Source organism: Geotrypetes seraphini, chromosome 4, assembly GCF_902459505.1.
Source record: "Geotrypetes seraphini chromosome 4, aGeoSer1.1, whole genome shotgun sequence".
Lineage (NCBI taxonomy): Eukaryota > Metazoa > Chordata > Amphibia > Gymnophiona > Dermophiidae > Geotrypetes > Geotrypetes seraphini.
Window position 1 is genome coordinate 125273912 of NC_047087.1, and position 25217 is coordinate 125299128.

The 25217-nt window shown below is 46.8% G+C and overlaps 1 protein-coding gene across 6 annotated transcripts in view; it reads right to left on the bottom strand.

The window, feature by feature from the left end:
• Positions 1–25217, bottom strand: part of DCAF6 (DDB1 and CUL4 associated factor 6) — a 357580-nt gene that overhangs the window by 231380 nt on the left and 100983 nt on the right. For all 6 annotated transcript variants that reach the window (XM_033941039.1, XM_033941044.1, XM_033941043.1 and 3 more), the window contains exon 6: positions 23582–23717. In XM_033941039.1, coding sequence (XP_033796930.1) covers positions 23582–23717 — 136 coding nt within the window. The remainder of the gene's footprint in view (positions 1–23581; positions 23718–25217) is intronic.

Consider the following 25217-nt stretch of genomic DNA (forward strand, 5'->3'; position numbering starts at 1 on the left):
CACGCGGAGGCACAGTCAGGTATACACCTGATGTATTGAGCTACCATTAGTTCTAGCAGCGTAGCGCGGGGTTAGTACGCTAATCTGCTGCGTGCGCTAAAAACTCTAGCACACCTTAGTAAAAAGAGCCCATAGTCTGTCAATCATGTAGATATGGTTCTTTTGGTAACAGGTGCTCCAAGTCTTTTAGGATCAAAAGACAGGAACAGCTGATTAGAAGTTTTGTGAGATTTGGTCCAATCCAAGTAATAAGCTACTAATGCATGTTTATAGTCTAATGTGTGGAGTACAGCTTCACCATGGTGAAAGAAGACAAGTACAGTGGAACCTTGGTTTACGAGCATAATTTGTTCCAGAAGCATGCTCGTAAACCAAGTTACTCGTATATCAAAGTGAGTTTCCCCATAGGAATGAATGGAAACTCGCTTTGATTCATTCTACCTCCTCCTCCTACCCCCCCCCCGAAGCTACTGGCGCTGCTCCATCACCCCCTCCCCCCCGCTCTAACCATCATCGCACCCCCCAAACCATCATCGCAACCTCCCCCCCCCCGCGAACGCCCCCCTGCGAGAACCGCATCGCACCCCCGTGCTGGAAGCGGCATCTGCCCGCCCTCCCTCCCAATCATGCTCCTTACCTCATCTGCTGCTTGTGCGAGTGAATGAAAGCACCCGCCTCTTCCCTGGGCTGGGCCTTGAGCATCTGCGCATGCTCAAGGCCTTCTGGCTCTCGTTCTCTCGGAGAAAACGAGATCTCAGAGAAAACGAGATCTCGGAGAGAATGAGAGCCAGAAGGCCTTGAGCATGCGCAGATGCTCAAGGCCCAGCCCAGGGAAGAGGCGGGAGCTTTCATTCACTCGCACAAGCAGCAGATGGGGTAAGGAGCATGATTGGGAGGGAGGGCGGACGGATGCCACTTCCAGCACAGGAGTGCGATGCGGTTCTCGCGGGGGGGGGGGGCGTTCGCGGGGGGGGGGGGGTAGTTTGCAATGACAGTTTGGGGGGAGGTGCTCGTGTATCAGAACATGCTCGGTTTGAGAGACAAAAGTTTGCTAAGTGTTTTGCTCGTCTTGTAAACACTCACAAACCGGGTTACTCGCAAACCGAGGTTCTACTGTAGTACTATGGACTCGTTTAGATGAAATTCTGAAAATATCTTTGAGAGGAACTTCAGATGTGTGTGAGGAACCACCCTGTCATGCTAGAAAGTTGTGTAGGGTGGATTTGAAACAAGTGCTTGAAGTTTGCTAACTCATCATGCACATGTAATAGCTGCAAGAAAGACTACTTTCTAAGTAAGATGCTTGAGTGATGAATTCAAGAATGGTTCAAAGGGAGGCTTCATCAGAGCGGAAAGTATTACATTAAGATCTCAAGCAATTAAAGGAGGCTTGATTGGTGGTTTGGTATGAAAAAGGCCTTTCATGAATCTGGAAACAGAAGATGTACGGATATTAGCATTTTATCCATAGGTGCATAAAAAGCACTTATAGTACCGAGATGAACTCTTGACTGAACTAGTTTGAGAAATTCACCTGTCTTTTCTCTCACATTCACAAAAGTACAAGAAGCAGCTCCATAATAGAATATCTTTCTGTACATTAGTAATCAAGCATATGCTTGTGATGTATCTTTATTCTAAGCATTGCATATCTATAATATCAAGTCTATTTCTACATTTATGCAATCACTCTTGGTTGTCATCGTCATTAATTTCACTTCCTACTGATCCTCTGAGGGCACTGAACCCAGGACCTCTGGTGCATACCCTCAACAGACTAGACCGGGGGTCGGCAACCTGCGGCTCCAGAGCCGCATGCGGCTCTTTTCCACCTTTGCTGCGGCTCCGGTAGTGTGTCACGCAGGCATGCAGTTACAAGTCCGGCGTCGCGGCGGGAAATAGCCATGCTGAGCAGTGAGCTCAGCACATACACAGATGAAAGCCTTGCTTGCTGATTGGTCCGGCGGCCCCGCCCCGCCGTGCCGCCGGACCAATCAGCAAGCAAGGCTTTCATCTGTGTAGTGCTGAGCTCACTGCTCAGCATGGCTATTTCCCGCCGCGACGCCTGAAAAAGAAATCATCCTGGCCGGGGTCGGTGTCATGCTCCGGAGATCTACAGCCTTCCTATCTCCCTCTCCCTTCTACCTGCTTCCGGCCACATCCCCTGCTCCGCGGCTCTCTTCAGCAACTCAGCAGCAGCTTCTGACGTCGGGGCCTACCCTCTGCGAGTCCCGCTTGTTTCAACTTCCTTTTTCCACAAAGGCGGGACTCGTAGAGGGAAGGCCTCGATGTCGGCAGCTTGTCTTGATCACCGCTGCTGACGAGTTGCTGAAGAGAGCCGCGGAGCAGGGGGGTGTTGCCAGGTGCAGGTAGAAGGGAGAGGGCCAGATGCAGGACTCGTGGGTGAGGGAGGAGAAGAGAGAGAGAAAGAGAGAGGGGAGGGAAACAAAAGGAAATCTTTCATACTGGGCTGGGCCGGAGTGGAGGGAGGGTGGAAAGATTCTAGCTACAGGGTGCAGTAACAAAGGAAAAGGGGGGAAAGCTGAAAATGGAGATAGTGACACAAAGAAGAGAAAGAGTAAGCAGGACCTACTGAATAAGGATAGAGATACAGAGGGGACATGAAGAGGAGGTGAAATAGAGACATAGAAGTAATGCTGAAAAAGTGGGGGGGGGGGAGATAAAGACATTGAAAGGGCAAATGGTGAACATGGGGTAAAGACAAGGACAGAGACAAATGAAGATTCTGAAAAAATGGTGAGATAGGGATATAGGTGAGATGGACACAAAGAAGGGTGATGCTGGAAAATAGGTGGAATGGTAATTCTGACAGACACAGAAGGGAAATGCTGGATCAAGGAGAGATGGGGCTCAGGCTGGATGGAATGAAGAGAAATGCCTTGTTGGCCCGGAACTTCCTCTCCTACGTCAGAATTGACGTCAGGGAGCGGAATGCTGGTCAGCGCAACACTTCTGCAGGGAAAGCTTGGGACGGTGGTGGCTTGGGGGCTGTTCCCCGATTGCGGTGGCAGCAAACCGAGTGGCTTGGGGGACGGCACGGAGACAGAAAGAAGGGGGAACAGGGAGACAAAGAAAAAGTTGGGGGAGAGAATGAGGTCTGGAGGAGAGGAAACATACAGGAGGCTGGAAGAAAGGAAGAAAGATTGGATGCACAGTCAGAAGAAGAAAGTGCAACCAGAGACTCATGAAATCACCAAATAGCAAAGGTAGGAAAAATGATTTTATTTTCAATTTAGTGATCCTGTATATAGCATTAAGATAAGAAACAATATATGCAGTGTTAGATTTGTTTTATAATGGTTTTGCGGCTCCAAGTTTTTTTTTTCTTTTCGAAAACGGGTCCAAGTGGCTCTTTATGTCTTAAAGGTTGCAGACCCCTGGACTAGACAAAAGCATACACACTTTTAAACACCAAAAGATTACAGAGGCATGGGAGGGAAAGCATAAAGGAACTTGCTTCGCCAGTTGAGAAGAAAGGCATTCAACTCAAGATGACTGAGAGGGTACAATCTGGAACAGAAGAGTGAGAGTTTGTGATTATAGGGAGAAGCGATCCACTTCCAAAGTCCCCCAATTCTGCAAAGATCTGATGTAGAGTGGTAGATTTGAGTGACTACTCATTAAATTGTAGGATTCTGCTCAACTTGACTGCTAAGATATTCTGCTTTCCTGCTAGATAAACTGCTTTCAGGAATATGTTGCGAGGAATCACCCAGGACCAGATTTTGATTGCTTCTTCACATAGTAAGTGAGACTCTGTTCCACCCTGTTTGTTCACATAGTACATGGTTACTTGGTTGTCTGTGTGGATAAGTACTATTTGATTAAGGAGACGATTCTGGAATGTGTACAAAGTATTGTGAATTGCCCGAAGCTCAAGGAGATTGATATGGAAAGCTCTTTCGGAAGGAGTCCAGGAGCCTTGGGTATGGAGATCATTGAGGTGGGCTCCCCAACCAAGCATGGAAGCATCAATTGTTAATATCTTTTGATGTGATGGTGCTTGGAATAGAAGGCCCCTGGAGAAATTTGTCGATGATAATCACAACTGAAGAGATTATTGAAGTTGTGAGGTTGCTCTGAGATGCTGGGATAGTAGACTGGCAGCTTTTGACCATTGGGTCAAAAGTGCCCAGTGAGGTTCCAAGAGATGTAAACGAGCAAATGGAGCTACACATACTGTAGAGGCCATGATGTCGTAACATATGATGTGCTGTTATGCTACAAGGAGTCTGTCTTACATATTTGAAGTAAAGTATTAAGGTTCTGTTGAGGTAGGAAGGCTTGATCTTGGGTCATGTCTAAGAGGGTTCCCTTGATCTCTAGATTTTGAGTAGGTTCTAGATGTGATTTCTTGTTGAATTGAGAGAAGATCGAGAGGAAGTGACGTCATCGCCACGGATGGGAGCTTGAACTGAGAGCTACGTTCGGGCCGGCGAAATAACTATCATTTTGGTGTGTAAACGGCACAAATTTTTTGTCCCCGGGGGCTGGTGAGGTGTGCGAAGTCACAGTGACCACTATGGCAACGCGAAAAAAGTTGCCCGGCGACAAACCCGGCCAGCGCACGATGGAACAAGCGCTAAGCCGGGCTGCAAGTGGCAGCATGGGCCCTGAGACGTGCAGCGGGGAGGCGGCGAAATTGAGCGGGACCCTAGCGGCTGTGGCTGACATGCTTGTGGACCCGGTACCAGAGTGTACACCGATGGGCCCGCTTACTAAAGCGGATATGCAGCGATGGATTGCAGAGGTAAAATCTGAAATCTCTGCGGTGGCGGTGCAGGTTCGGGAGGCGGTGCAGGAGTTGCGCACTGACCTGGTGGAGGTGGGCACGAGGGTCGAGGTGGTGGAGATGCGCATGGATAGCTGTGAGGACAGTGTAACCGGAATGCAGAGATCACTGGAGACGGTGTCTGCGGATTACCAACTTCTTCTGGATAAGGTCGAGGACCTGGAGAACCGCACCCGGCGTAATAATTTGAGGGTGCGGGGCCTACCAGACCTGCCTGAGTTTAAGGATGTTCGTGCTACTACAATCAAGCTGATCAGGTGGCTCCTGCAAGATGACACATTGGAGCCGGGACTGGAGCGGGCTCATCACGCGCTGGGACCCCGGACACTGGATCAACCTAAAGATATAGTGTTGTGTTTTCAGAGCTTTGTCCTTAAAGAGCGGATCTTCCGCAGAGCCCGGGAGATGGGCACGGTCACCTGGGAGGGTCACCGGCTGGAGTTTTATCAGGACCTAGCTGCTGGCACGCTCCAGAAACGGCGGGCGTTCAGAGAAGTGACCAAGGCTTTGCAGCGCAGCAATTTGCGCTATCGTTGGACTTACCCTTTTGGAGTTGTTATTACCATCAACGGAGTCCACACCAGAGTTACCACTGTTCGAGAGGCTCGTGGGCTGTTGCAACAAGCGGGTATTGAGATCCCTGAGGAGGCTGTTCCGGCGGGAGGTGTGGTGCCTGGCCGGGGGGGGGGGGGCGTCCTGCCTCCGCCCGCTGGCAACGAGTGGAAAATGGATCCCGGAGCGGGAGGGGTGGCTGAGGGGGTGGACCCCCTCTTCGGGCCACCGCTTCTTCCTCAAGTGCTCCCCCCTGAGAGCTGACTGACTGTACTTGTTCTTTTCCTGTCTCTACTGCTGGTTTCATGTCTCGGCGGGGGGTCTTTGGACTCCCCCCCGGGGGAATGGACTTTTGAGTCTTGCCCCTTGGGAGAGTGTTTTGTGGGGGTTATACATTACCTGGTTTGGGATGAGGCGGGAGGGGGAAGTTGAAGGTTTTGGGTTTGTGTTATATGGGGGGTAGTGTAGTGTGGGGGAGGGGAGAGTGTGCATTATGACATGGGAGTTTGGGGGATTAGTGGGTTGGGTGTGGGGGATCCTTGTACACACCTTTTTGATAGTTGATGTTTGAGTGTGGGATGTGTGTAAGGGGCCATGGAGATGGTTCACTTCTTTGTATGTTGGTAGGAGATCTGAGGACTCTCACTGTGGGGGAGGGGGGTGGTGGGGGGGGAGAAGGGGGAAGTGGGGACATACCTGCTGGGGTTGGGTTTGCATTGTCATTATTTTATTTGGAATATGGGGGCGTTTAAATTGGTCTCTTATAATATTAGGGGTCTCAATTCCCCCAACAAGAGAAGGGCCTTCTATAGGGAATTGCTCCGTTTGAGGACTGATGTCTGCTTTGTCCAGGAAACACATTTACTGCAGTCCCATGAATCCTTGGTTGGGGATCACAGGTTCCCGCAGGCCTTTTGGGCTTCCAGGGTGGGCACTTCTAAGAGGGGTGGGGTGGGAATTCTTATTCGTAAGGGGATCCGTTGTGAGGTACGTAGGGTGGTGAGGGATCCTCAGGGCAGATACATTATGTTGGAGGCAATGATTGAGGGGGTCTTGTACTCCCTGGTAAATGTTTATGCCCCTAATGAGGGTCAGGGGACCTTCTTCCGTGAGTTGGTCCCTCGGAGCCTCAAGTTTAAAGGGGGGGCCCTGGTTTTTGGTGGGGATTTCAATCTTACAGTGACCCCTCATTTGGATAACTCAGGGAGGGTGGATCATTATGGGAGAAGGGATCGTAAACTGTTGCGTGAGGCATTGGCCAATCTGAATGTGGTGGACTGCTGGAGGTGGCTACCTCCTTCGGTTAAGGATTATACTTACTTTTCGGGAATACATTCCTCATATTCTAGAATTGATTATGTTTTTGTGGAACGGGGACTACTCCGGAGGGTGGAGTCCGCGGGGATTGAGTCCCTCACGTGGTCGGACCATGCCCCGGTGTGGTTGCGATTCCAGGGTGTGGGTGGAGGCTCGGGACGGAAATTTTGGCGCTTCAATGATAGTCTTTTAGATGACCCAGAGGTGGGAACACAGATTGAAGGGTGGATACAAGAATATCTAGATGTAAATGTGGAGTGTGGAGCTTCATTGGAAGCGGTTTGGGAGGGGTTAAAGTCTACCCTTAGGGGCAGATTAATAGCCCTGTCGTCGGCCCGGCAGCGTAAACGGCGGGAGGATGCAGCGGGCCTGTTGACTGTGATTGGTAGGTTGGAGAGTCTGCATAAGCGTTCTCCTTGGGATGTGGAACTGCGGGAGCGCTTGTTTCAGGCCCGTCGGGATCTCCAGGCTTTGGACTTGGACAGATTGCACCATAACTTACAGCTCCTCCAGCAGAGATATTTTGAGTTTTCTAATAAAGCTAGTCGACTGGTTGCACATCGTCTTAAGGTACGACAGACGCGCAACCAGATCTTTTCACTCCGGGCGGCTTCTGGGGAAGTGTTACAGACTGAGGATGCTATCCGTGCCCGTTTTGTGGAATATTATTCCCAACTCTATACTCCGGAAGATCCAGGGCCCTCGCGGGACCAGGACGCTTATTTAGCTTCAGCAGAGTTGCCCCGGATTGCACAGGCTGATGTGGCGCGGTTGGACTGCCCTCTTGCATTGCTTGAGGCTCGTAGCGCGCTGCGCTCTATGAAGCTTGGTAAGTCGCCTGGGTTGGACGGTTTTACCGTTCGGTACTACAAATGTTTTCAAGATCTGCTGCTGCCTCCTTTGTTGCGTTTTCTTAACTCTTTACAAGGGAATAGTACCCTCCCCTACTTCATGCGCTTGGTGGGAGTGACAGTGTTGGCTAAGGAGGGGAAGGATCCCCTCCAATGTGCTTCCTACAGGCCGATATCCTTGCTGGGGGTTGATACTAAGATCTTCACGCAAATTTTGGCGGACCGATTGATGAGTTGGATCCCTCGGCTGATCCATCCAGATCAGTCGGGCTTTGTGGTAGGCAGACAGGTGGGCAATAATACTCGTAGGGTTTATAACTTGTATGATCGGGCCAGGGGGGGGGTGCGAGAAACGGTGTTTTTGTCTATCGATGCTGAGAAGGCGTTTGATAGGGTAGCTTGGCCTTTTTTATTTCAGGTCCTGGAGTCTGTGGGTTTGGGCCCACGAATGCGGGACTGGATTCGGGTCCTATATAGTGAACCTCTGAGTTGCATCAAGGTGAATGGTGGTTATTCGGAGACTTTCTCTCTGGCAAGGGGAACACGTCAGGGATGTCCCCTTTCCCCGCTCCTTTTCGCTTTGACGGTGGAACCCCTGGCGCAGCGAGTGCGGATGAATCAGGGTATTAAGGGGGTCACGGTGCCGGGAGGGGATTTTAAGTTGGCCTTGTTTGCGGATGATATTTTGTTTACGGTGGAAGAACCTGCGACTTCCTTGCCAGCTATATTGCGGGAGTTGGATATTTAAGGTGAGGTGTCGGGATTTCGGGTCAATGTTGGCAAATCGGAGCTCCTCAACATTAACTTGCCTGCTGACCGGGTATCCTATCTCCGAGACCGGTATCCGTTTCGGTGGGTTCAGCGTTCTTTGCTATATCTCGGGGTTTATTTTGGACCACCGGGAGTGGATTTATATGACCTTAACTTTCCTCCGCTCTTTCGTCGTATTCGCCAAGATTTGCTTAATTGGAAAGATCTGTATTTCTCTTGGTTGGGCCAGGTGGCCATCGTGAAGATGATGATTCTGCCTCGTTTGTTGTTCTTATTCCAAGTATTGCCTCTTTGGGTGGGTAGGAAAACGTTAGAGGGGGTTCAAAGGCATATCTTTAATTTTATTTGGGCTGGTCGGCGGCCAAGGGTGAGTAGGAAGGTCTTATGTATGGGGAGAGGGGATGGGGGGTTGGGGGTCCCAGATGTGGTGAAATATTATCAGGCTGCTCAGCTGCGCGCCCTTTTAGAATGGCAGACGCAGACGCCGAAACCGTGGGTGGAAATTGAGCAAAATTTAAGTGATGGGGTGCCTATGTTACATAGGCCGTGGGTGCCTGGTAGGGCGCGACTGGTAGGGGGGTATCCTCAGTAGTGACTTCCTTGAGGGTATGGAATCAGACCAGAGCTTGTTTATTGGGGAGTAGGCGACATTCCTGGTATACTCCGTTGAGACACAACCCTGATTTTCCACCGGGAAGGGATGGGGGAGTGTTTGCAGACTGGGAGTCACGGGGCTTAGTTTGTGTGGGACGGTTGTGGGACCCGGTCCAGGGCGGTGTTAGACCCTTTACAGAACTCAGGGGTAAGTTTGGGTTTGGGATAAGGGATTTGTTCCCCTACCTACAGGTGCTCCATTATATTAGGACCTCGGGTCTTCTGGGAGACTTGAGGGGTGGTAAGATGCCCTTTGAGTTGCTATTGGGTCCAATGCTTCGGAAGGGAGCTCTCTCTGCGGTATATAGGTGCCTTAATTGTCGGGGGGCTCCCCTTCCCTACATGAGGGCCTGGGAAGATGATTGTGGTTCGGCTATTTCCTGGGACACTTGGGGTGACATATGGTCGGAGATCTCCTCGCGGGTATTGCTGCTTTGCTGATCGAGAATGGTTACAAGATCCTCTTTCAGTGGTACTATACCCCTCAGGTTGTGGCTCGTTGGCAGGGAGGTGCGAGTGTTCTATGTTGGAGGGGCTGTGGGGAAGTGGGTACCTACTTTCATATGTGGTGGCAGTGTGGGCAGGTGTGTGGATTCTGGACTGAGGTCTTTGTTCGGGTGTCCCGGATCCTAGATGTCCAGATACCGGCCGATTGGCGACACGCCTTGTTGTTTTGGCATCAATTGGACCTGGCTGGGGGTGATTCTTTGTTTTGTAAGTTGGCATTCACTGCTGCTCGATTGGCCATTGCCTCTTTGTGGAATCAGGCGCTCCCTCCCACGTGGGCCCTGGTGGAGCAACGTTTGCTTAATTGGCAGAACCTTTATCACTTAACGGCCTTGCGGCATGGTAAACTACATGGCTATGCTCAAGTATGGCGTAATTTTCGGGCTTCTGTGGGGGTTTGTGGTAGGGGTGGTCAGGGGCTTTGAGTTGGCCTTGGAGTTGGAATGGATGGGCAATGCTTGGGGGGACCCCATAACCATATTCCTTTCCAATTTTTGGTTTCTGTTTGGAATTGACTGTCTCTCAACCATATTGAGAGCTGTAGGTATTGTGTTTTGTCCCTGGGGGGTGGGTGGGGGGTATTGGCTGTGTTTTGGTGGGCATTCTAGATTGTTCTTATTAGTTTGTAGGACTTGCACATGTCTATGTTGTTGACTTTAATTATGTGTGATATTTTAGAGTGTGGTACTCTGCTCCATGTATTTTTTGTTTTTGCATTTCATGTGCAATTGTTCTGTACTGTTTGGAGTGTTTTTCAATAAAAGCTTTTCAATTAAAAAAAAAAAAGAATTGAGAGAAGATCCACCAGCGGAGGGCCCTGAGATACAAAAAGGGACAAAAAGGCCTAGTAAGAAAAACAGGCCAAGCACAAAATAGATTCAAGTACAAAATGGATTCTATGATTCTATAAAACTTCATCTCCGACTACAGCTGCTTGCTGACAACTTCTAAGAAGCTGAGAACATCTAAGCAGTTTCATGGAAATGTCCTAAGAGCAGTGTTGCTCACAGATAAGAACTAAAAAGCAGAACTACATGATGTACCATGGAAATGTCCTAAGTACACATCATCATCATGCACATACTCATTAACCACAGCACCTAACAAGCAGATGAAGGAGGCCACTGAGAAGGGTGGGGTACATGTCCAGAGGGTCTAGTGATCAGCACCAAGGACAAACTTGTCAGGGCAGATAAGAGAGTTGTTTTTCAGACAACAGTCCAAGTATTGTAATGACCCGAGGTAACATGAGAAAGGACTAATCAGAAATCAAACATGTAAACAACCAATCAAAATGACAGGATAAACACCAATCAGAATAGCTATGTAGCACTTCATGTAAAGGCATAAAAAAGCTAACGCATAAGAAATTAGTCAGAGTGGACCGGAACTTTGCCAGATTGCTAGCCTCTGGAAGTTTCCTCCGCTTGGCACAATTGCTGTGTAATCATCTTTTTCTGATGCCAATTCTGTAAGCTGATTATTGATTTTATTACTTCTAAAATAAATACATATCTCTGATACTGCAAATGTGTTGTAGTTGTGAGGTCACTGCCAAACGGTGAAGGTGAGCAGCCGCCTTTATGAATTCATGGCCAGATGAGCTTTCTGAGGTGTTCTGAGGCCTTGATCGACCAGTCATCTAGGTAACGGAACACGTGAAAACTGTGAGTGGAGGATTGCAGCAACTACCACTGAGTGCCGATGTCAGTCCAAATGGCAGTACTTTGTACTGAAAGTAGTGTGCACCTACTTGAAAACACATATTTCCTGTGGGCTGGGAATGTGTGTGTAGCTTCTCTGAGATCTAGAGAGCAGGGCCAATCATTCTTTTCTAACAGTAATAATAATAATAATAATAATAATAACTTAATTTTATATACCGCAATACCACAAACAGTTCAGAGCAGTTTACAGAGAAAGAGACTTTATACAGACAGCGATATTACAAAAAACTACTACAGTAGCAATAAGGTTCCCAGAGAGACCATTTGAAATTTCTCCACCAAATATTTGTTGAGAGCTCAGAGGTCCAGAATTGGACAAAGACCTCTAGTCTTTATCGATATGAGAAAATACTTTGAGTAGAATCCCCTGCTCCTCTCCTTCAGAAGTACTTGTTCTATTGCACTGAGCAGAAGGAAGGCTTGAGAGTTCTCAGTGAAGGAAGGTCTTCTGATGGGAGTTGAAAGAAGACTTTCTTGGGGTATGGTTTGGAGGTGTGTTCTGGAAATGAAGGGCATGACCCTGACTCATCACTTGATCTAATGTAATGATGGACCACCGTTGGGAATAGTGGGCGAGTCAACCTCCAATGGGGAGAGTCTGAGACCAAGGCTGAGGTGACAATGCTCTCTTGTATGAGGTCAAAAAAGATTGCTGTTTAGCTTGAGGCTGTGACTGGGTCTTTTGCTGCTGGGTCGCCTCTGATTTGTAGAGAGCGTGGATGTGGAGGGCTGACTATGCATCAGTTTGGCATAATAAGTGAAACATCTGGAGGTAGTAGGATATTTCCTTGGTGCATGAGACTGGGTTGATTTGGAAGAAGACAAGGTGATCATGCAATCAGTATTTTTTTTTAATATTTTGAGCTGCCTTTTCTATACAGTCTCCAAAAAGATCTTCTCCTATACAGGGTACATTGGACAGACAGTCCTGTATACTGGCATCTAGCTCTGAAATTCACAGCCATGACTGCCTACGCATGGCAATAGAAACTGCTGAGGTTCAAGAAGCTCTGTCAAAAGCATCAATAGTCAAGCACACCATAAACTTTCTAGTCTCTAGTAGATCATTTGTCAGATGTTGATAAGCATAAAGATGATCTGCTGGTATATATTGCTCAAAAAAAGACATTTTCAGGATGAGCAAAAATGTCATATAAAAATGAAAGATTAGGTTTTTACCTGGATAATCTTATTTCTGTTAATCTTCACAGGGGTCTGTGCATTAGGTGATCAATCCCCAGCCGCAAACTGGCTTTGCAGAAGTGTGTCACTCACAGCTTTTGGTACCTCCCTCATTCCCAGTGGAGTGGAATGCCCCCTTCAGTTTGTTGTAAAGCAATTGACATCCAATGGAATAGAATACAAAGAAGGAGAGGTACGGGGAACTTCATACATATCTGTTCTGCTCTGCAACTTATAAAAAGAACAATTATTAACAAGTACTTATAATATAGCAGCAACAGTGAACCAACCTGCTGTATGCAATAAGCACTAACATAAAAGGAGCCAGGAGCTCAGTAAGAAACTTACTTATGCAGGACTTTTTTATGCTTAGTCATCTGACTGACAGGAGAAAAACTCTAGTTCTGGAATTTAGAAATATCCAAGGCAGAAATCAGGTGAATCAAAAACACTGAGGGCTGGATTCTCATAACTCATCGTGCATTTAATTATGGACGCTAAACCAGTCCTATCCTGTTTAGCGTCCAAGTATTTTACCAGCCGATTCTCAGAATGGCTTTCCGTGCTTCTTAGCAGCCTCAGACTCTGCCATGCAAATGCAGAACAGCGAGGTCATTAATATTAAAATGGTAGTAAAATGAGATCATTAATATTAAAACATGCACCCTAGGCGATTTCCTAAACCAGGGGTTTCCAACCTTTTGGCTTCCCTGGGCCACATTGGCCGAAAAAAATGTTTCTGGGCCGCATAAATGAGCAAATGCTGCAGCAAGACAGAGGAGGGAGCCGGCAAGACGGTAAACATCCAGTGACAGCAGAGGATAACACTGCATCGCCCTCGACCGGGGCCACGCATAATACTTCACGGGGCCGCATGCGGCCCTCGGGCCGCAGGTTGGACACCCCTGCCCTAAACTGTCCGGGTGTTCTAAACTGTCCATGGATTCCCTAACCTCAATGAACACCATTTGCATGCAAAATTTTCTGGCAGGGTCTGAGCTGTTGTAACCTTACTTTCTGGTCAGTGCCTGAGTGCTCATTGGCTTAGGCACTGACAGGACAGTAAGGCTTGGCAACTCTGACACCCCTGCCCCCATCCACACTCACACAAATTTAAAAAAAAGACCTCCGATCCCCCCAGGAATATTCAATGTCCCCATTTGTCAGAAGGGATACCCACTCCCTCCTGTCGCCGGGGTCCCCCGACAACCCCTCTGACAGCTCTCTCACACCCCACATACCTTTAAATTGAAGGACAACTGGAGAGATGCCACCCCTGTGGGCTGGCAGGCTGCCATGTCCCCTGACAATCCCTCACCCCCGGTATCTTGAATTCAAAGGACAGCCAGAGGGATGCCAATCCCTGCAGCTGGCAGACCACCACCGGGGTCCCCCAACAATCCCCCCCCCCACCTCTTAAAGTCAAAGGATTGCTGGAGGGATACCCACTCCCTCTGGCTGGTAGGCCAGTCTCTTCAAAATGGTGGGCATTCCCCTTCCCTGTGCATCCTGCGATGCACTGGGAGGGACCTAAGGTCATGAATGGCTCCCCAGAGGGAGGGGCCTTATGCATCTGAGCCAATCAGGGCCTTAGGTCCCTCCCAATGCATCTCAGGATGCACAGGGAAGGGGAAGATTCACCATCTGGCTGTCCTTCGATTTCAAGGTATGGGAGGTTTGTGGGAGGGGAGGAGAACCCTGGTGGCAGGAAGGAGTGAGCATCAGGGCTCTCCCTGCCAGCTGAGCTGATCATGGCAGGGGAAGCCCCAGTCAGCTGAGCAGGCAGGAAGAGCAGCAGCTGTGGGCATTTTTTTTTCTTTTTCATTTTTGACAGGAGGAACATAAGAATTGCCGCTGCTAGGTCAGACCAGTGGTCCATTGTGCCCAGCAGTCCGCTCACGCGGCAGCCCTCTGGTCAAAGACCAGCGCCCTGAGACTAGCCTTACCTGCGTATGTTCCGGTTCAGCAGGAACTTGTCTAACTTTGTCTTGAATCCCTGGAGGGTGTTTTCCCCTATGACAGACTCCGGAACAGCGTTCCAGTTTTCTACCACTCTCTGGGTGAAGAAGAACTTCCTTACGTTCGTAGGGAATCTATCCCCTTTCAATTTTAGAGAGTGCCCTCTCGTTCTCCCTACCTTGGAGAGAATGAACAAACCTGTCCTTTTCCACCAACTCTATTCCCTTCAGGCATAGTTCCTCCCCACTTTACCAGCACTTTAGCACACATATAATTTGCAAGCTATTATGCTGAGAATTGCCCACAAAAGTAAATCGCTCCCACTATGGCCACTACATTGACTCAGTCAAAAAAGCAAAAAAGAGAACTCAACAGATCCACAGTAAATCCAATGAAACAAAGAAAAAAAAAAAAAAGGACTACAGAGGTGATGTTTGTGATATCAGGGGACCAAACTTTCAAACATATTTGGATTCTTATGTTGTAAAGTGATTCTACCCCATTTGATTGACTAAATATATGCTGACATCACGAACATCACTTCTGCAGTCCTTTTTGTGCTTCACTACATTGACTTGTCAGAGTTTAGAAAGAAAGATGACGGCAGAAAAGGGCTACAGCCCATCAAGTGTGCCCACTCTACTGACCCATCCCATTTAGTCAGAGTGCTAATGACTTAGTTCCTTAACTCGACCCTCGCAGGGATCCCACATGGATGTCCCATTTATGCTTAAAGTCGAGCACGCTGGTGGCCTCGATCACCTGCACTGGAAGTTTGTTCCAGTGATCTACCACCCTTTCTGTGAAGAAATACTTTCTGGTGTCACCATTAAATTTCCCTCCTCTGAGTTTGAGCGGGTGCCCTCTTGTGACCGAGGGTCCTTTGGGAAAGAAGATGTCGTCTTCCACCTCGACACGTCCTGTGACGTACTTAAACATCTCAATCATGTCCCCCCTTTCCCTGCGTTCCTCTAGAGTGTAGAGCTGCAATTTGTTTAGTCTTTCTTCGTACGAGAGACCCTTAAGCCCGGAGATCATCCTAGTGGCAATCTGCTGAACCGACTCAACTCTAAGCACGTCTTTACGATAATGTGGCCTCCAGAATTGCACACAGTATTCCAGATGAGGTCGCACCATGGTTCTGTACAGTGGCATTATGACTTCAGGTTTGCGGCTGACGAAGCTTCTATTGATACATCCCATCATTTGCCTTGCCTTGGATGAGGCTTTTTCCATTTGCTTGGCAGCCTTCATGTCTGCACTGATGATTACTCCCAAGTCCCGTTCTTCTGAAATCCTAGCTAGCGTTTCTCCATTCAAGGTGTAAGTTTTGCATGGATTTCCGCTGCCGAGATGCATGACTTTACATTTCTTAGCGTTGAAGCCCAGCTGCCATGTCGAGGACCAATTTTCCAAAGTGATCAGATCCTGCGTCATACTATCCTGAAGATTGCTTTCACTTACTACATTACATAGTTTGGCGTCATCGGCGAATAGTGTTACTTTATCCTGAAGCCCTCGGGTCAAGTCCCTTATGAATATGTTAAAGAGGAAAGGACCCAGAACTGAGCCCTGTGGCACTCCACTAGTGACCTCTGATGTCTCAGAGAGGGTGCCGTTGACCACCACCCTCTGAAGTCTTCCACTCAGCCAATCATTGACCCATGCAGTTAGTGTCTCACCTAACCCCATCGATTTCATCTTGTTTAATAGTCTACGGTGTGGGACACTGTCAAAAGCTTTACTGAAATCCAAGTACACTATGTCCAGAGACTCTCCCGAGTCTAGCTTTCCTGTTACCCAATGTTTACCGGCAAGTTTTGACAATGTGGCCCTGAGGGCGGGCTATATGGACTCCTGTGAGGATTAACAGAAAGAAGATTATCCAGATAAGAACCTAATCTTTCATTCTGTTACATCTACACAGGAGTCCGTACTTTAGGTGACGTACCAAAGCAATAGCTGATGTCTAAGGTGGGATAGAGGAACCCAAAATGTCGAGGACCCAAAAGTGACATCCTCCTGAGCTGCCACGTCCACTCTGTAAAACCTCATAAAGAAATGTAGACCAAGTAGATGTTCTACAAATCTCTGCGGGGAAAACAGCCTGAGACTCTGCCAATGAAGATGCGATATTCCTGGTTGAGTGTGCATTAAGAGAAACTGGCGGCTTCTTGCCACGGGCAATGTATGCCGACAAAATGGTCATGCAAATCCATCTGGCAATAGAGGCCTTGGACATCAGTCTGCCCCATCTGGACTGGCTGGTTAGTACAGATGGTCAGAAAGACAAAATTCCTTAGCATGTTCCAGTTAAATTCTTCACACATCCAGTTTCTGTAAAATCCTATCCTGCTTACTTGAGCCCATTGGTTGAGACAAAGGCAGACAAACCTCTTGGTTGATGTGGAAATCTGACACAATCTTCGTAAGGAAGGAACAGCATGGAGAGCTACTCCAGCCTTTGCGATCCTGAGAAAGGGCTCCGCAGGAAAGAGCTTGCAAATCATATATTTGTCTTGCTGAGATGATTGCCACCAGGAACATCTTCTTCTCTGTGAGATCCAAGAAGGATGCCTCCTGCAGTGGCTCATACGGAGCTCCAGTAAGAACTTTTAGAATGATGTTACGATTCCAGGACTGAAAGGGTTGACATAGCGGAGGCCACAACTAGAGCACACCTTTTATAAATCTGAATTCATCTGGATGAGCTGCTAGCAAAACTTTACCTTCTTGTGCCCAGAGCATAAGAGGAGTGCCACTGAAACCTTGAGGGATGCCACTGCAAGTCCTTTTTCATGACCAGCCTGCAGAAAGGGAAGGATAACCAGAATGGGAGCCTGTAGCAGCTCCATCTGATCCCTTTCATGCCAATGTTGAAAAGCCTTCCAAATCTTGGCATAATCCATTATGGAAGACTTTTAGTTTTTGCCTGGAGTAGAGTAGTAATAACTACGTCCAAAGAGCCATGCTGTAAGACTAAAGGGCTCTGGATTATCCATGGGAACTGGTCCCTGACAAAGAAGCCCTGGGTGAACAGGGAGCTTGAGGATCCTGTCTTTTAGAAGACATATTAGAACCACATAATACAGTCAGCAAGGCCAGACTGGAGCAATCAGAATCACTAGTCCAGGATGAATTGCGATCCTGCAAATGACCCGGCCAAGGTGGAAACACATATTGAAAACCTTTGTTCAGCCAGGGCTGAACTAATATATCCACCTCTGAGCTTCCTGGCTCTTCTTTTCAACTGTAAAAACTCCTCGCTTACAAGATGTTGGTAGAAGCTATCAAATCTAGCACCAGTCTGCCCTTGAGATGTACAATGAGTTTGACTGCCCTTTGAGAGAGAAACTATTCTTCTGGGTTGAGAATCCACCGGCTGAGAAAGTCAGCCTGAACATTTTCCACTCCCACTAAGTGAGCTTCAGAGAAGACTTGAAGGTGGGTTTCCGCCCAATGGAACAGCAACTGAGCTTCCAGACATAAGGGAGCACTCCAGACAATTTATGAACCACCCATTTCAAGTTTTATTAAACATTTGATAAAATGCTTATAAAATATTTCTAAGTGATTTACATCAAAAGTTAACGTAAAGACAGAACTAAGACAAACTCACTTACTAGATATAAAAGGAAGGAGGGTGGAACTACAATTGTAATAGGAAAGTAATACAATAAAGGTAAAAACGTTAAGGAGGGTTGGGTGACAGCCTCATAAAGGCTAGTTCGTAGCTATAATATAGCTAATTTAAAGCTGTGATTGCTTCTAAGATTTATTCCTGAATTTAACTCTAAATAGCGTCATTAAAAAGGAAACTTTTAAGGGTGCTTTTGAATTTATCTAGTCATATTTCTTCTATTATGAATGTTAGGAGGTGATTCCATGTTTGTGGCGCTGTTACAGAGAAAATGTCAGCTCTTCTAGTATTGACAATTTTTAAAGAAGGAATAGAGAGGAGATTATGATCTGTAGATCTTAGTGTTCTTGGAGGGGCATAAGGTATTAATAGTCTGTCAAGAAAAATAGGTTGGTTTGACTGACGAATCTTAAATGTAAGTAGAGCTAATTTAAATATTATTCTGTGGGGGAATCGGTAACCAGTGTGCATTCTGATGGTGAGTCCACTGGCCCTAAACTAGTGGTCTCAAACTCAAACCCTTTGCAGGGTCACATTTTGGATTCGTAGGTACTTGGCGGGCCTCAGAAAAAAAAATAGTTAATGTTTTATTAAAGAAATGACAATTTTGCATGAGGTAAAACTCTTTATAGTTTATAAATCTTTCCTTTTGGCTAAGTCTTAATAATAATATTGTCATTTATAGCTAAAGAGAGATATGATCAAGAAACTGTTTTATTTTACTTTTGTGATTATGATAAACACACCGAGGGCCTCAAAATAGTACCTAGAGGGCCGCATGTGGCCCCCGGGCCGCGAGTTTGAGACCACTGCCCTAAACAGAGCAGTCCCTGCAATGGGCTCCCCAGCCAAACAAGCTGACATCGGTGTTGAGAGTTACCCATGATGTGATTCGGAGAGGCATTCCCTTTCACAAGGAGTCTTCCTAGAGCCCCAGCATAAGCTGTTCCTAGCTGTCACTGACCAGGGGAGCTGCATCTGGAGAGAATGACGCTGAGGGGACCAATGAGACAGAAGAGCATACTGGAGAGACCACTTATGCGCCCTGACCCAGGGAACAACCTACAAAGAGGCTGCCATCGAGACCAGCACTTGAAGGTAATGCCAGGCTTGAAGGTAATGCCAGGCTCTTAACATTTGTTTCTTGAGTTTCTGTTTGCGTGGCTCAGGATTAGAAAGACGCAGCCCTTTGCCGTGTCGAAATGAATTTCCAGATATTCCAAACTCTGGGTCGGTTCTAGATGGCTCTTCTGAAGTTGACTATCCAATTCAACCACTGTAGTAGATTCACCACCTGCTGCACTCCCTGCTCACAGTCCAGCTTTGATGGAGCTCTGAACAGCCAATCATCTAGATAGGGGTGCACCTGGATCCCCATTCTTCAGAGATAAGCCTCAACCACCACCATTACCTTGGTGAAAATGTAGGGGGCTGTTGCTAATTCAAACAAGAGAGCCGCTAAGATATTTCCTGTGGCCCGGAAAGATGGGAATATGCAGGTATGCCTCCATCAGATCTAGAGGTGAGAAATTCCCCAGAGCCACAACTACAATGACCAAACAGGCCATTTCCATATGGAAAAGCGAGATCCTTAAGAGAAGCATTGACGGCCTTGAGATCCAAAATCAGCTTCCAGCCTTCTATGCCTTCCATGGGCACAATGAAGCATATGGAGTATCTGCACAGCTCAATTCTTCTTTGGGTACCACTTCTATGGCTCAAATGTTCAGGAACCTCTGAATTAAGGGGATCAACAAGTACAAGGGGGCACTCAGAGAAATTGAAAGGGGAGAAGTTTAGAACAAACGCTAGGAAGTTCTTTTTCACACAGAGGGTGGTGGATACATGGAACGCACTACCGGAGGATGTGATAAACAGGAGCACGCTACAGGGGTTCAAAGAAGCTTTGGATAGGTACTTGGAAGACAAAGGGATTGAGGGGTACAGATAAGAGTAGAGGTAGATTATAGGGATGGGATTAGAGGTAAGTTATAAAATTAATCAGGGATCACTGTTCAGGCACTAGGCCTGATGGGCCGCCGCGGGAGCGGACCGCTGAGCAAGATGGACCTCTGGTCTGACTCAGCGGGGGCAACTTCTTATGTTCTTGTTCTTAACTGTTGCTCGGACCCTGGCCTCTCTTTCTGGCAATTGAGCCGGTGAATCTAGAAACAAATCTGCTGGAGGATGATACAACTTGATCCTGGATGATATCTAATGCCCAGTGGTCTGAGGAAATCTGTTTCCATTCTCTCTAAAATGCTGACAGCCTCTCACCAATGTGCAGAGGGACAGCAGTCAACCTGGAATCATTGGGACTTTTAGGAGGTTGGGTTGATGCAAAACTCTGAGAATTACTGGCGTCTGAAATTGCTAAATTGGTGACTGGTTCCCTGGACAGATGTCTGAGTGGAGGAACTTGGGTAAGACTGGCAAGAACTGCAAGAGAAACTAAAATTACCACTACTCCCCTCCAGGGGGGCAGAGAGGTCTGATCTCTGGTAGAGATCTAGAGTAGCAATCCACCACACTGGCCATAAGGTCATCTAGGCCTTTAGCAAAAAGCATTTGCCCTTGAAGAGCAGTCTGCTTAAAGTGGCTTTGAAGGCTTTCGTGCAAATCATTTGCATGCAAACTTGATAGTGAATCAATCGCAGTTTTAAAATCGGCCAGGAATCGGCCAACAGCGATTGACTCACTATCCTTTAGTGAATCTAGCCCTAAGTGTGACTGCAGCATCCCAGCTAGTTCCATGTGCAACAGCGCTATTAAAGCTATTCTTGAAGAGATGGTGCCTGTACCAATATTGATAAGGATATATTAGACGGAGCTTGCGCCAGGTGTCAAAATGTTGATGACCCCGATGTCAAGGCATGCCTCAGATAAGACACTGTCTGTAAGTATGGCGATCTAGCATCAATGCATCAACGCTTGAATGTCGATGGTGAGGACAACTGGGAAGACGTCAATGTCTTTTTCAAGGGGGAGCGATGTTTCTGCTTCTTAGCTTTTTTACTAAGCTCCTCTGATGACGGTGTCCCGGTGCTCATTGATGCCGATGCTGGCGTTAAGCAATATTAAGGATCAGCGTCAGTCTCCCACCATAGTCGATGCAGTTGAAGTTGATCTGAAAAGTTTTTCAAACTGTAGTCTTCTGGCTCTTAAATATACACAGAATCTGTAGGTAGAACACACACGTAGAAAAGAAGCAAACAATCCAGGAAGGTCAAGAAGGTAGTATACCGAAAATGAGTCAATGTTACTGGTCTGAGTACAGGCTGAAAGGGGCCTGAAGGTAGAAAACCAAAAATGAATCAAAAATTTAAAATGTGGATATATAGCAAAAGAGAAAGAAAGAAAAAAGAAAAATATGACTAAAAAGATGGGAATAAAAAGCTAGGCACTAATTGTAATCAATTTGAATGAAGAATATTCTCATGTAACAGCCAGCTTCAGTAAGATGTTATCTCACTGATTTACCAAACTTCATTCTGTATAACTTCACAGTATTTTAAGGTCCTCAGCGGGCCACCAGTGGTTACCAGTGGTGGCCTGCTGAGGACCTTAAAATACTGTGAAGTTATACAGAATGAAGTTTGGTAAATCAGTGAGATAACATCTTACTGAAGCTGGCTGTTAAAAAGATGGGAAGACATAAAATACATGCACACTTGGGGCTCCTTTTACAAAGGTGCGTTAGTGTTTTTAGCGCACGCACCGGATTAGCACACGCTACCTGAACAACTTCCACCTGCTCAAGAGGAAGCGGTAGCGGCTAGCGTGTGTGGCAATTTAGCACATGCTATTCCGCGTGTTAAGGCCCTAACGCACCTTTGTAAAAGGAGCCCTAAGAGACACTCTAACAGGAGCTTCTCCGCACTTCAGAAAACTAAGAACTAATGGTCCTACGAGCCGGCATTGGGCAAGATGGCACTCGCATATGGACAACTGCAAGATTTTTAAAGTGACAGTATATGCCAGGATCCATGGATAACATCACCCACATGTGAGAGAATATGCTGCCTGTTTGCCTAAGATGATGATGAGCTTCCAACACTCATTCTTAAATTTTGTAGCAAATAATTTTAAATCCTGCATTACCTAGGAAATCTTGAGGAGATATGAGCAAAGCTATATTTTGCAAAATGATCAAAACTAGCAGAATCAGACTGAAAAATGTTATATTAGCAATGCTTCATACTTTAATATACATCTCTTAATGTTTTTGAAAGCATAAAATGTTGCCTGGAGAGTATTAAATAAAAGTCAATAAAATAGATTCTCCTTCTCCAATCACCTTATCCCCTTGCCAACCTTCCCCATTTATTTACCATATATACTTGAATATAAGCTGATCCGAATATAAGTCGAGAGCCCCATTTTTCCCTCCAAAAAGGAGGAGAAATGGTTGACTTGAATATAAGATGGGGGCTTAATATTCAAGGGCCATGCCCTGACAGGCTTTGCACCCAGCCCCCTTCCCTCCCTGCCCTACCAGGCTATGCAGCCAGCCCCCCTCACTACTTGCCAGGCTCTGCACTGCACCCTGTCCCCCCTCCCTGTTAGACTTTGCACCCTGTCCCACCTTCTCTTCCACCTCTGGCTGGGCCGGGACAGGAAAAATTCCTCCCATCTCCCATCCCGTCCGATGCAAATCATTTTTTTTACCCTCCCCAGCCCACATACCTTTTCTGCTATCCCCTCCGGTACCTTTTTACCCCCTCTTTTACTAAGGTGGGCTAACTGATTAGTGTGCGCCAATCGAATTAGTGCGCGCTAAACGCTAATGCGTCTATAGACTAACATGCACGCATTAGCGTTTAGTGCACGCTAAATCGATTAGAGCACACTACTCGGTTAGCGGGCCTTAGTTATCCCTGGTGGTCCAGCGGTGTATGGGAAGAACCGCGCTCCTGCTCTGCGCACCTCCTTCAACTCGCCAATCGGGGTTCGTGGCGCCCAGGCATGCAGGAGTGAGCTTCTCGAGCTCCTGTGCGGCCCTGTGCCGCTAGCAGAATGGCTGCCGCGAGCTCCGATCAGCAAGTCAAAAGAGGTGCGCAGGGCAGGAGCGTGATCCTGCCCATACACCACTGGACCACTAGGGATAACTAAAAAGGTATTTGGGGGGGGGGGGGTGGTAGCAGAAAAGATAAGTTGGGGAGGGTAAAAAAATGATTTGCATCAGCCGGGCCAGGAGACGGGAGGCATTGTTCCTGTCCCATCCTATCAGAGGACTGCATTAAGTCAGGGAGGGGGCGGGTGATGACCTGAATATAGGACGAGACCCCCATTGGCCCCAAAATCTCATCCTATATTCAAGTATATACGGTACCTCTCCTTAGTGTTATCTGTCCTATCAATTATAGTTCCTTTCTAATTTTTTAGTGTTTGTAAATTGCTTAATTCTTTTTGACTAGTTTTAGCGGTATAGTAAGTACAATAAAATTAAATAAATAAATATTACTCATCTGAAATCTCTGGTATCTCAAGCTTTGCTCCCATGATTTGCAAATGACTACAATCCCCTCCCTGCTGCAAAAACACTATGTTTTCATTACAGCTCTATCTTGTATTCTATACAAAATTCTTCCCAATTTGGATTTCATACCTGTAGCTCTTGTGCCCAGCATTCGTCGGTCATAAATTCTCACCGAGCTATCAGAGCACCCAACAGCGAGATAATATGGGATGGTAGGGCAGATGGCTACTGAGGTGGCAGCACGTCGACAGTTAATTAAAATATCCTGTAAGGAAAAAACATTGTACTTGCTGAGAACTGTGTATATACTCAGGCCAAAAACCTTGACACAGCAATTTTTACTAGAAAATTTTTTTAAGAGTGCACCAGCTTAGATGTTTTCAACAGCCTATAAGCATGAAGAGTTGTGACTTCTACTTCTACTACTATTAATTATTTCTATAGTGCTACTAGACATACGCAGTACTGTACAGAGACATGAAGCAGACAGTCCCTGTTTGAAGGAGCTTACAATCTAAACAGACAAATAGGATGCCATGGATATTGTTAGGGGGGAATGGCTAATCTGCTGGCTAGGACAATGGGGAGTAGTGTTATGAACTGAAGGTTACATCAAAAAGGTGGATTATCAGTCTGTTTTTAAACAAGGGAAGGGGCGCAGCGGACAAACTCAGGTAGTTTATTCCAAGCAAATGGGGTAACTAGATGAAAGGAACGAAGTCTGGAATTGTCAGTGGAGGAAAAGGGTACAGCTAAGAGCAGCTGATCTGAGGAAGGTGGGAGGTGTATAAGGAGAGATGAGAAGAGAGATATTGAGGGGCAGCAGAATGAACACACTTATAAGTTAGTAATAGAGTTTGAACTGTATTCGAAGGCGGATAGGTAGCCAGTGACGTGATTTAAGGAAAGGGTCACACCAAAACAGGAGATCCTACTTTCACACGGTAGAGGCACAAGAAAGACAGAAAAGATGAACTGTGATGCTCAATTTCTCACCAGCTGAAGTAGAGCCCTGGTGAGACAACTGAAATCTGCTTGGCTAAGCTTTTATGATCCACATTTTATCAAATATACTTTTACTTTGAGAATCACATTAATAAGGCTTTAAAATATATGTGATATTTATTCTTTTATAAAGATTCAGACTCCTGAGGCAGGCCATAGTGGCTGAAACACGTATGTGTCAAGTCTTATTCACAATAAACAATGACAGTATTGCTTTGGTTTTAAGCAGTGCTTTCCTCACGATTTTTCACACGCTAGTTATTCAATGTATCTACTACTATAGGACTTTCAGGGACCCATGAAGAAGACCATCTGGTTGAAACATGGACCGTGTTGGGTCCTACGTTTCCAGCGGACTGGGCCCTTTAGATTTTTATGTGGATTACCTTATTTTTATGTGGATTACTTAATTTTACTTTTGGAACTTTGAAATTCTCAATAAAATACATTTCAGGATTATTGTCACTCCACAGTGGGTTTTTTGTTGTTTTTTTTTTGTTTCTCTTGGACTTTCTTCTCTGTGGATTTCCTAGGGTCAACCTTTTTGGTTTTGTCTAGATGTAGGAGGCAAACCAGGAGTGGACAGACTCGTGGAGTCCAAGTGAGGACAGTGTATCAAGGAGTAAGTAGTGATTAACAGTGTCAAAGGCAACAGACAAGTCAAGAAGGATGAGGATCGAGTAAAGGCCTTAGATCTGGCCAGGAACAGGTCACTGCAGACTTTGGTGAGGGCAGTCTCTATGGAATGTAGGGGTTGGAA